Source organism: Carettochelys insculpta, chromosome 2, assembly GCF_033958435.1.
Source record: "Carettochelys insculpta isolate YL-2023 chromosome 2, ASM3395843v1, whole genome shotgun sequence".
Lineage (NCBI taxonomy): Eukaryota > Metazoa > Chordata > Testudines > Carettochelyidae > Carettochelys > Carettochelys insculpta.
The window spans coordinates 5,234,434-5,246,527 of record NC_134138.1 but is presented as its reverse complement, the minus strand read 5'-3'; the positions used below and the strand labels follow the sequence as shown (position 1 = coordinate 5,246,527).

The 12,094-nt window shown below is 57.9% G+C and overlaps 1 protein-coding gene across 1 annotated transcript in view; it reads right to left on the bottom strand.

The window, feature by feature from the left end:
• LOC142009058 (vacuolar protein sorting-associated protein 28 homolog) overlaps nt 1-4,635 on the bottom strand; it is a 148,233-nt gene extending 143,598 nt beyond the window's left edge. The window contains exon 1 of the mRNA XM_074986502.1: nt 4,590-4,635. Coding sequence (XP_074842603.1) covers nt 4,590-4,620 — 31 coding nt within the window. The 5' untranslated portion in view covers nt 4,621-4,635. The remainder of the gene's footprint in view (nt 1-4,589) is intronic.
• Nucleotides 4,636-12,094: the final 7,459 nt, after the last annotated feature.

Genomic DNA, 12,094 nt, shown 5'->3' with positions numbered 1-12,094 from the left:
GGGCCCCCTCTCTAAGCCAGGTGACCGCGAGAGTGTAATTCACCTTTGGTGGGTTCTCCAGCACCGACAGTTTTTAAATCTAGGCGGGCTGTATTTCTCATGGGACAGGTCTGCTCTGGGAGTGAGCTGGGGGCAGGGCTCTGGCCAGAGGGACACAGGGGAACAGCCTGGGTGACCACACTGGTTCCTCCAGGCTTGGAATAAACAAATCTATGCAGTCTCTCCCCCCAGCATCTAAGTCAGTCAGGCACAGTAGGGCTATGTCTACACAAGCCCCTTCCTTTCAGAAGGGACATGGTAATGAGCGAGTTGGGAAGATGCTAAGGAGGCGCTGCCATGAATATGCAGTGCCTCTGTGATGTAGTGGGAGATACCTGTGTGTACACGTGGGGCTCCTGCTGAGGGTAACCTGGCGACCAGGTGACACCCCTGGGCTGCAGACAAAGGAGGAGGTGGAGCCTGAGGGGTTTGAACCGGAACTGGGTGTTGGAAGCAGTTAGTCGGGGCTGGGAGAGAGAGAGACAAAGGAGGGGGCAAGACCCCGGCTCCGGGGGCCCCTCGGGGCCTCCTCTCCCCAGCATGGCTTGGACTGGCTGTCTCTGCCGGCTGTACTGACTCCTCTGTACGACGCTGGGCCCTGTTGCCTAATAAACCTGCTGTTCTCCTGCCTGCGGATGGAGTGCAGAGGATGGAGACCCCGAACCCCCTCACAGCCTCATTAGCATAATGGTGGCTGCATGTAATTTGAAAGTGTTGCTTTCAAATCGCGCACCGCCCATGTAGACAGGGGCCTTTCGAAAGGACCCCCCGGACTTCGGAAGCCCCTTCTTCCTATTTGGTTTTAGGAAGAAGGGTTTTTCAAAGTCCGGGGGCGGAGGAGTGTCCTTTCAAAAAGCCCCCGTCTAAAGAGGCAGCGCACAATTCAAAAGCTGTGCTTTCCAATTGTGTGGGGCCACTATTATGCTAATGAGGCACTGCATTCACAGTGGTGCCTCATTAGCATATTCCCAACTCGCCCCAAAAGGAAGGGACTAGTGTCGATGCGGCCTACATGTAGAACTCAGCAGCAACACAGCCCCCCCCCCGCCCCCACTGTTCTAGGAGCCCCCCGAGATTCCTGTCCCAGAGTCCCCAAAAGCTGTACTGCTGGAGGCTGAACTCATCCGGAACTTGCGGCAAAATTCATCGATGGAGCCAATTTCGGATCCCTGTACCTGTTTGAAGGCAGCTTTGTACTGGACCAGGAGCCGGGAGCAGGCTGCGGTGTACCTGGGGCAGTGCATGGAGTAAGAACAGCTGGAGTGGCTTATGCCAAGCAGGAGGGGAACACGGAGTTCGAAGATGTACAAGCAGGTCCCCAGGGGAAAGGAGAACACTGTAACAGCCCCCACGGCAGGGGAGGCTCCCCAGGGTCTCTGACTGGAGACCCTCTGCATGGAGCAATGTTGCCTGGCCCCCAGGGGAAGTGGGCAGGGCCTGAGGGGGGACTAAGGGGCTGTTTTGATGCTTCTCTGAGCCCCCTCCCCAGTGTGTCCGCAGTGCCCTGGGGAGGGGAGGTCACTCTGCTCCACTCGGGAACGACGCATCCTGCAGGAGATGCTCCTGCTGCTGCATCCGCTTGGCTCCCCTGGGAGAGACCAGGCTGGAAACAAAACCCAGCTGGGGACTCACTCGTTGGGAGAGACACAGTCCTTGATATAGGCTTTCTCCAGAGCCTGCATCGTCTTCACCACCGCAAACAGCTCAGCCATGTTATCGTACCTGAAACCCAAGCGCAGAAGCCCGTGAAGGCGCATAGCCTGTGACCCCCACCGCTATACATGCGCCCGCGTCCCTGGGAACAGCACAGGGGCTCTCATGCTCCACAGCCCAGCAGGAGCACTCCCTTTTTGTGGAGAAGACCCTTCCGTCTATTGCATCTTTCTCAGCCGCAGGCTGCCCTGGCCAATGGCAGAGGCGGAGCAGAAGGGCTCTTGGGTCCTTCCTAGCTTGGCGCGGGGACAGAGCATCAGAACGCAGAGCTCCCTGCACCATCAGCCCCAGCATCTCCCGAGCAAGGACCTCACTGCAGACAACAGCTTGAAGTCCCAGCACTCCCAAGCCCCACAGAACTGTGTACCACATGGGAACCCATTCGGCTGGGGATGGACTCACTTTTCTCGCTCCCGTGCATTTTTATACAGCTTCACCTCCTGCAAGGAGAGCAGATACACAGCCTGTCAGGTACCCGCACAGTGTGTGGTCAGCTGCACAAATGGACAGGCTGGAAGCAGGTGGGGACGGAGCTGACAGATATGGACCTCCTGCATCCTCACCACAGGGTAGAGGAGACAGGGACCAGAGAAACCCACACTGAGATGGAGGTAAGGAGCTGGGAATCACCTCAAGAGCTGGGGTCCCCTGAATGCTCCAGCACTGAGGGCTGTGAAACCGTTTGCAGAGCCAAACCCGACTTACGCTGGAAGGTCATTCTGCCTCCTGTGCCAGAGACAGGACGAGGAGGGGAACGTGACCAGCGTTACTCACCTCGTACAGTTCTGGCTTATTCCCTGGGGCTGAAAAAGAGGAAATCCATGAACAGACCTAGCACTTATAGCTAGGAGCCTACCAGTGACGCCCACAATGCAAAACCTTCCTGGTAACCCGGTGTTAGGAAGGACCACGTCCACAGCTCCTTAGCCTACTAGCTACAGGGATACTGCTAGCACCCAGGACCTCTACAGCCTGCTCCGCTCTTCCATCCCGCCCCTCCTGCTGATCACCGCCCCTTGCTCCAGGCCAGAGAACCCAGCACAGTTCACAAGGGAGAATCAGATTCTGAGCTGGAAGGGTCCTTGAGAAGTTGAGTCCAGCCCCTGCACTGGAGCAGGGCCAAGTAAACAGAGCCCATCCCTTCCAGGCATCTGTCCAGCCTGTTCTTAACAACTTCCACTGATGGGGATCCACAACCTCCCTGGGGCACCTGCTCCACAGCTTAACTGCCCTCAGTGTGGGAAAGCTGTTCTTTATCTCAGGGGGTCTCAAACTTCATTGCTGTACTATCCACTTCTGCCAAGACAAAGTAATGCACAGACACATGCCTCAGCCAAAACCCAGGCCCTGCCACCAGGGGTGCGAGTAAGGGAAACAAAAGACCAGCCCCATTGCCCGAAGAAAGGAGAGGCTGAGGACCCAGGCTGCAGCCCCAGGAGGGGCCTGGAACCTGAGGCCCACTGCACAGGGCTGAAGCCCTTTGTCTGGCCTCGATTTCAGCAAGTCTAAGCCAACCCAGGGGAACTCATTAAAATGAGGTCCCAACCCAATTTGGGAACTGCTGTGCTATCCTAACCCCTGTTGATGCAGACTGAGCCATTGCTTCGTAACCTGCCTCTGTGGCCGTGATACCCACCCTCCCATGAGCCCAGTGTCCCACCACTCTGCTGCCCCCAGCCCCGCTAGCCTGACCCCTGGGGACTTTGAGGGCAGGCAGTCCCGTGAGGGGAGCTGGAGCCCGCGGTGTCACTGGGTCTCTGGCCAGGGGCGGGGTGGGCCTGGGTCACAGCCCTGCTCATGGGCAGCAGGCAGGGCTCTGTCAGGTGTCGACCGGGCCAGTCTGTGTCTCAGCCCAGGCCATGGGGTGGTGCTGTGGGGCCCCTTGCTCCCCACGGCGGCAGGGCCAGCGGGACTCACCTCCTGGGCCAGGCGCAGCAGGGATCCCGTGGAACATTGTGGTGGGCTGGGGCACTGCTGCCTGGGGGACCTCTGCGAGGGAGGGAGAGAGGCGTTAGTGTGGCCTGGTGGCCCGGCCCCTGCACCCGACGCGATCCCCGGACCCAAACAGCCCGGGGCCCCACACTCCCCACTGCCCCCTAGTGACAAACACCCCCCAGCCCTGCGCTGCCCACCGCCCCCTAGACACAAACACCCCCCGGCCCTGCGCTCCCCACCGCCCCCCAGCCAAACACACACACACACACACACACAAAACCCCCCCGGCCCTGCGCTCCCCACCGCCCCCTAGTGACAAACACCCCCCGGCCCTGCGCTCCCCACCGCCCCCTAGTCACAAACGCCCCCCGGCCCTGCGCTCCCCACCGCCCCGTAATGACAAACACCCCCCGGCCCTGCGCTCCCCACCGCCCCCCAGCCGCAAACGCCCCCCCCCCGGCCCGGCGTTCCCCACCGCCCCCCAGCCACAAACACCCCCCCCCGGCCCTGCGCTCGCCACCGCCCCCCAGCCACAAACACCCCCCCCCGGCCCCGCGCTCGCCACCGCCCCCGTCACAAACACCCCCCCCCGGCCCCGCGCTCGCCACCGCCCCCCAGTCACAAACACCCCCCCCGGCCCTGCGCTCGCCACCGCCCCCCAGTCACAAACACCCCCCCCCGGCCGTGCGCTCCTCACCGCCCCCCAGCCACAAACACCCCCCCCGCCCTGCGCTCCCCACCGCCCCCCAGCCACAAACACCCCCCCCGGCCCTGCGCTCCTCACCGCCCCCCAGCCAAACACACACACACGCACACACACCCTGAGCCGAGCGCACCGCACCGCACCGCACCGCACCGCTCCTCCCCGCGCCCCCGGCCCTGCCGCGCCACCGCCCTCTCACCCGCTTCCTGGAAAATGGCGCCGGAGCACATCGAGCGCTGGGCGCTCCGCTCGCCCGCCTGCCTGGGAGGGGCGCGGCCGTTATTTGGGCGGGAAGGGCGCGCGCTGCTGTGCTGAGGGATGAACAAGTGACCCCCCCCACCCCTCCAGAGACGGGGCTTTCCCGCCCGGCCCGGCGGTGTGCAATCCCGTGGGGGGGGGGAGCCGGCGCCCTGCGCCTCTGGCTGGTGGGTGGATGCCGGAGTGCGCCACAGCCCCGGTACAAGGGCCAGGCGCCAGCAGCCCGAACGGGAGCGTGTGTGACGTGCTAGGGCTCCGCAGAGCCGGCACGCGTGCCAAGAACAGCACGCGTGCCAAGAACAGCAGGTGAGGCGGGAGCTCAGCCCCGCCCTTCCTCCCCCCAGGCAGCCGGGTGCTGGCACAGAGCCAGGCCGCCTGGGGAGTAGGAAAAGCCCGTCTCACACGGCCAACCCCCTCCCCAAGCGGGAGAGCCCTGCCTCTTCGCGTGTTTATTCACGGAGCTGTTGTCAGAAGGACCCCTAGTGGCTTTTAAAAGTATCACCTGCACTCAGGCTGGAGAGGATGGAAGGTCAGTTTTCAACACTGCCTCCAAGGTTGCTGAGCCCGGTGGTACTGCGGTGGGAACGAGTGGGTACTGTTACAGACACGCTGCGCCTCAGGGATGTTCTCTTTTCTGTAGGGTAACCCTGTCTGAATGTTCCCAGTAAAGTTCCCCAGAGGTGGCCCGGCAGTAAGGCCCTTTGTCAGTCCTTTACCTAGTAACCCTTTTGCAATAGGGTGCCGAGCCTCCTTGGTCAAAGCTGCCTGAGTCCCAGCCTGGCACAGGCTTGGTCAGTTCCTCCTGCTCCCATGGTTGCTCTGCAGAGCCGCTGTGAGGGGAAATGCTGACCCCACAGGAGTCTTCATGCTGAGAAACAGCTACAGTGCTGCTTCCTGGCCTGCCTGGGCTGGCAGGTAGCCCCCCATCCCCTGCTGTGCAAGGTCAGGGACAGAAGGATGGAGCCAGCTGGAACATGGTTTAAATGCAGCATCTCTGCCCCAAGGGGTTGGCAAGGAGAGGAGTCTGTTTTCTGGAGCTGCCTCCCTCAACTTGCCCATCTTTTTGTACAACTGCAGGCCCATGTTTCCTTCTAATCCTGTAAGGTGCTATTTATTCTCCTTTGCATTTTGCAATCGATCCATTGAATTTCAATTATTTATTGGTTCAATTATTTAATAAAATCATACTTGTAAAATATTGTTACAGATGTGAAATTCATAACATGAAAAGCAACATTCGGAGACCTGAACCAAACGTTGCATGTGTGGCTGATTTCGGGCTATGAATAGTTAGAAATAGTTGAGTTAAAGAATATTTTGAACATGTGTCTGTACTCGCTCTTCAAGGTGGTGTATTCTGTGATGGATTTGAAACGTTGATGCATTTGATCCATGTTTAGTTTGTTGCATGCCCTACTATGTCACAAACCTCTCTAGTATAACCATAAGCATAGTAAATGTCAGTAATTGTGAAGTTTATGAGCAACTGATTCAGCTGTGAAATTGACCAGCACCTCTATTTCAGGAGAGATCTCTGTGCTGATGTATTCAGAGCAGAACAAACTCATTTTTACTCCAGAATAAAAATCCTTCTTGCTCTCTCCAGTAGTAGGTTCTGTGACAATCTCAGTACCCTAACTAGCTAATTCTGCACCTGAGGCAAGAATATAAAATTGCACCCCTCATGTATTCATGGTAGTTAGTTTGTAGAACAATGGAAAGTACATAAATAATCACGGTAACAGCAACAGTAACAACACACTGCTTATGCTGGCAGGGGGAGGGGGCTGTGTGGGGTGTACCCACCATACCTTGTCTCTCCTGCCTCAAGTGGGACTGTGCCGCTAGCAGATGCCTGCAGCGGGTGGTCGTGGGGCCACAAAAGAAACGGGGAAGGGCAGGGGGCAGGTGGGTGTGCTGACAGCACTGGGTGCAGAGCCAAGATAGCAACATTGGAGCCAGTGTGGTGCGTAGGGCCAAGGGGGTGTGTGTGTGTGGAGGTGCTGTGTGAAAGGATGTGTGTGTGTGTGTGTAAAGGTGGGGTGTGTATGTTGCTGCTGTGCCTCTGGGCAGCGTGCAAATGTAGATGTAGATGCTTGTGGTATTGAGTGTCGGGAGAGGGTGTGGACGGTGGTGGTGCTGTACCAAGAAGCAGGTGTTTGTCAGAGCTGGTTGCCCCTTATGTGTGCGTAGAGGCTGTGTGAAGGTGGGGCACTGCACAGGGACCAGGGATTGTCTCCAGGACCAAGGAGAGGTTGTCAGGGAGTCAAATCTGACAGGTGAAGCCCCAGACTCAGAACTAGCTCCCCCTAGGACCAAGTGAATCCCCACCTCCGTGGATGAGCTCCAGGAACACTGGTAGCTAATTCTGAAAGGCAGCAATGTGGGGCATGCTGGGCTACGTCTACATGTGAAGCCAACATCGAAATAGCTTATCTCAATGTAGCAACATCGAAATAGGCTATTTCGATGAGTAACGTCTACACGTCCTCCAGGGCTGGCAACGTCGATGTTCAACTTCGACGTTGCGCGGCACCACATCGAAATAGGCGCTGCGAGGGAACATCTACACGCCAAAGTAGCACACATCGAAAAAAGGGTGCCAGGCACAGCTGCAGACAGGGTCACAGGGCGGACTGAACAGCAAGCCGCTCCCTTAAAGGGCCCCTCCCAGACACAGTTGCACTAAACAACACAAGATACACAGAGCCGACAACTGGTTGCAGACCCTGTGCATGCAGCATGGATCCCCAGCTGCCGCAGCAGCAGCCAGAAGCCCTGGGCTAAGGGCTGCTGCCCACGGTGACCATAGAGCCCCGCAGGGGCTGGAGAGAGAGCATCTCTCAACCCCTCAGCTGATGGCCGCCATGGCGGACCCCGCTATTTCGAAGTTGCGGGATGCGCAACGACTACACGGTCCCTACTTCGACGTTGAACGTCAAAGTAGGGCGCTATTCCTATCCCCTCATGGGGTTAGCGACTTCGACGTCTCGCCGCCTAACGTCGAAGTTAACTTCGAAATAGCGCCCGGCGCGTATAGCCGTGACGGGCACTATTTCGAAGTTAGTGCCGCTACTTCGAAGTAGCGTGCACGTGTAGACACGGCTCTGGTGTGTCAGAATGCCATACCAGCAGCTGATTTGGAGGAATAGCCTTTTTTGGCATCACAATGCAAAAAGTGTTCTTTAGATATAGCGCTGCTCCCCAGCTTCTCCCCAGCCACTCGCTCAAAGAATGAAATTTGGTTGGTTTGGCATGATTGGTTCTTGGCATATATCAGAGAGGAGCCATGTTAGTCTGTAGCTTCGAGAACAACAAGAAGTCCTGTGGCACCTTATAGACTAACAGAGATTTTGGAGCATAAGCTTTTGTGGGCAAAGACCCGCTTTGTCAGGTGCATGAGTTGGGGGGCGTGGTTTCAGAGGGGTATTTAGAGAGTGGAGTCCCAGTAAGAGGGAGGGCCGGAGCTGACGAGGTCTATTCAGCCAGGCGGAAATGGCCCGGTATCAACAGTACTTTCCAAAAGAGGGCAAAACAAGTTAGACTCTGACAAAGGTTCACATCCCCCATCTGATCTGACTTGGATTTTCCTCTTTTGATAACTGCTTTTGGGACTGGGCCATTTCCACCTTGCTGAATAGACCTTGTCAGCTCCGGCCCTCCCTCTTCCTGGGACTCCACTCTTTAAATACCCCTCTGACACCGCCCCCCTACTCATGCATCTGATGAAGCGGGTCTTTGCCCACGAAAGCTTATGCTGCAAGATATGTTAGTCTATAAGGGGCCACAGGCCTTCTTGTTGTTCTTGGCATATTTATTTCTTACCATGCTGTAGCCGCTGGAAGAAGGCAGCTTGGCTCTGCACTATGCCGGGATGTCCTTCTTCCCTGTGGACTAGTCCAAGGTTTAGGTCAGTGTTGGCCAGCTGCAATGAAAGGGGTGCAGTGCTCTAGCCAGGAGGCTCTTAGCTCCTTCAAGGTACATGGCAGCTTCTGCCTGCTCTTTCCTGAATTCCCTCCCGGTGTGCTATCATCTTTCTGGGCCTGAACCCAGAGCCGGAGGAACCTCCTCAGTTCAGCACTGGAAGCTGTGGCGAGACGCCATGACCGGTGTCAGAGAGCCTGTGGCATGTTCCGCGGGGGATGCCCTTGCTGCGATACCCAAACTGACGACCAGGTGGCACTGTTACGTTACTGGCTTATGCATTGGTGCTGGTGTAAGGCAGCCACATTTACCTGGCTCTGAGTACGGGCGAATTATTGTTATGTGTTATGGTGATTAATTCTTACGCCTGGAGCCTCCTCAGGGCATGTCAGAAGCCAGGTGTGGGTGAGGCTGCAGCGTAGCCTGCTCACAGTGATTGAAGGGAGGGCTGAGACCCATAGCTCAGCATGCCCCTCCTCCCCGCTCTCAGGTTTGTGCATGGGTGAAAGCTCCCTTGCTCTTTACCTCCCTCCCTTTCCTGGGCACAGGCAGCCCAGGGAACCTGGCAGGAGCCCAGGGCCAGAGCACAGCCTTGCGAAGGTCTCCACCTCCATCTGTGTCGCTGGGCTGGCCCTTTCGCACTGGGATGTGTGCCAGGAAGAGGGGTGGGGAAGGGGACAGCCCCAGCAGGGCCCAGGCAGGGAGCGCTTCTGTGACTCCCCTGCCCACCACTGCATAGGCTGACTGCCCAAGGGCTCTGCCCAACTCTGGCCTGCCCCCAGGCTCAGCCGCTATGCCTGTTGCTCAGCCAGAGCTCTGAGCAGATAACTTAGTGCTTAACAAGCCTCCACTACCCAGGTGGGGTGGGGAGCAACCTGAGAGTCCCTGTAGTGTAGGTGGGGCAGTGAGGCACAGAGAGAACACAACAAGGGATGAGAGCAAACCCTCCTAGGCTCTATTCACATCTCGGGGGGAAGGCCTCCTAGAGAGTACAGGAGGGACTGGGAGCCAGGACTCCTGGGTTCTGCACATGCAGCTGACTCTGTGACTCTGGGAGATTCTTGTTGCCGGTCGGTGGCTCTACTGCCACATCTCCTGCAAAGCATGAGGCTGAGTTAGCCAATGATTGCCAGGTATCTGGTGTCCCTGGATGGAAGTTGTACCAGACACACACACTGTTACGTTGGCTGATGCCTGGGTATTACTGTTGGCAGAGCCGCCCTGCTGTACAGGCTGTGGGAACATTGGGCTAGCACAGGTCCCAGCTCAGCTGCTCAGTTCATGGGGCAGTGAGTCCCCTGCTTCTGCAGAGCTGTGGGGGTCTGTCTGATCTCAGAGGCACCTGGGGCTTTCCCTTTTCAGTGTAGCTTTCCATCTCTTCTTCCTGGGATGCTCATCCCCCACCGAGCAGGAATCTCAGCCCCTGCTCTGCCCAGGCTTTGTGACTGGCAGGGATGTGCCCAGTCTGGGTGAGGCCTCAGCTGCAGCCACAATAACCTCTGGCTAAAATGCTTTGCTAGAGCACAGCCAGTTCTGTGGTCTGTGTTGAGGGCTAAAACCAGAAGAGTGGAGGTGGGCCCTGACCTTGTCACTTTCCCAGGCCTTGCTGAGTGATGAAGACGGGGGGATTGCAGTGGCACCCTCTCAGGGCTGGGCTCAGCTTGGCAGAGAAGATAATGGATGTACTGGTAGAGGCAGCTGAGGGAGGTCCCCCTGGAGCTCAAGTGACAGGCCCTGTGATTTATATACAGAGATACACATCTCACAGAGCTGGAAGGGGCCCTGGGAATTCATCCAGTCCAGTCCCCTTCCTCTGGGCAGGGCCAAGCACCAGCCCTGCCACTTTTTTTTTTTTAAATCTATTTGCCTGAGACCCCCTAAATGGCCCTCTCAGGGGGTTGAGCTCAACACCCCTGGGTTTAGTGGGTCAATGCTCTAACCACTGACCTCTCCCACCCCCTTGACATTTTTTTCATCTGGGGAGATACACAGCACCAAGCAACATCCCTGACAGATTTCCTCCCCACACATTATTTCTCCCAAACTTCTCAAGGCCTGAACTCACAACTCAGGGAGTTTAACAGGCCACTGCTCAGACCACTGAGTTAACCCCTCCCCCCGCTTTTTTTTTAAAAGTCATACCCAGAGACCAATAAGCCAGCTAAATCTATTTGCCCCAGATCCCTAAATGGCCTCCTCAAGGACTGAGCTCACAACTTTGGCTTTAGCAGGGCAATGCTCAAACCACTGAGCTATCCCTACTCCTGTCGAAGCTATATGGAGATACACACCTCAAAGAGATGTAAAGGACCTCAGAATGTCATTCAGCCTGAACCAGCACCTCCCCCCTTTTTTTAAAAAACTTGGCCCTGGTCCCTAAGTGACTCCCTCAAGGACTGAGCTCACACCCCTGGGTTTAGCAGGCCAATGCTCTAACCACTGAGCTAGCTCCCCCCCCCCCCCCACCACAGGCCTCCCTTACTCCCCTTCACCAACCCCTTCCTCCCACTGTTGGCCCCCCAGCCAACTCACGTTCCTCCCTTAAGTGCCCCTAACCCCAACTCCTACCCCCATTTGCCCTTCCAGTCACACAGCCCAGGCTCTCCAAAGGCGGCTCTTCCGAGCCCTTCTCTGAGGATCTCCTGCCGGGGAGCCCTGGGCCCCCGCCAGCTCCAGCGCCTGTTTGGCTGCTCAGCAGAGCCGCATTGTCTGCATGAGCCTGCCTGCCCGCAGACAATGAGCTCCTTCCCTGGCACAATGGCGCTCAGCCTGCGGGGAGCCGGTGACATGCTGTCCTTCCCGCTGCGCCTGGCTCTATGAAGGGCTGGGGGAGGGCCAGCCCACAGCCCCCTCTGGCACAGCACAGGGCCCTGGGAGACTCAGCCAGGGACAAGCTGAGGTCCCTTCCCATCCCCCCCTTCTGTGGCTCCCCACCCCTACCTGCTGTGGGGCTCTGTGATGGAGTGGGGGGAGTGCATGTGTGAGACTCAGGCTGGATGTGTGGGACAAGCAGAGCAGCTCCCAGCGGCTGAGGATGACCCTGGGGCTATAACCTAGGCTGGCAGGTAACACCTCAGCCCTGAACAAAGAGGAGGGTGGAGCTGAGCTGGTTTTGAATCGGGGGCAGCAGTTAGAGGCTGGGTGAGAGGGAGCTGGAAGGCAGCCAGCCAAAAGCTACACCCCAGAGGGGCACCCCTCGGGCTCCTCACCCCAGGACGGGTTGGAAGGACTGTCTCTGACTGCTGCACTGACGCTTCTGTGAGAAACTGGGCATCTGGTGCCTAATAAACCTCCTGTTGTACCTGCTGAGTGAGAGTCACTCCTGCCAGCGGATGGGGTGCAGTGCAGGGGGACCCCTGAGCCCCATTACAGGCTCCTATCAGCCAGAGCCCTGCCTGCCCCTCCTCACAGCACCCCCCTGCAGCGCGGGGGCCTTCTGTTCTGCATGAGCTGTCCAGGGTAGGAAGGGGTGAGGCCAGCCCAGGGGCTGCAAATTCCCTGGGACGCGGCGTGGATCCAGCG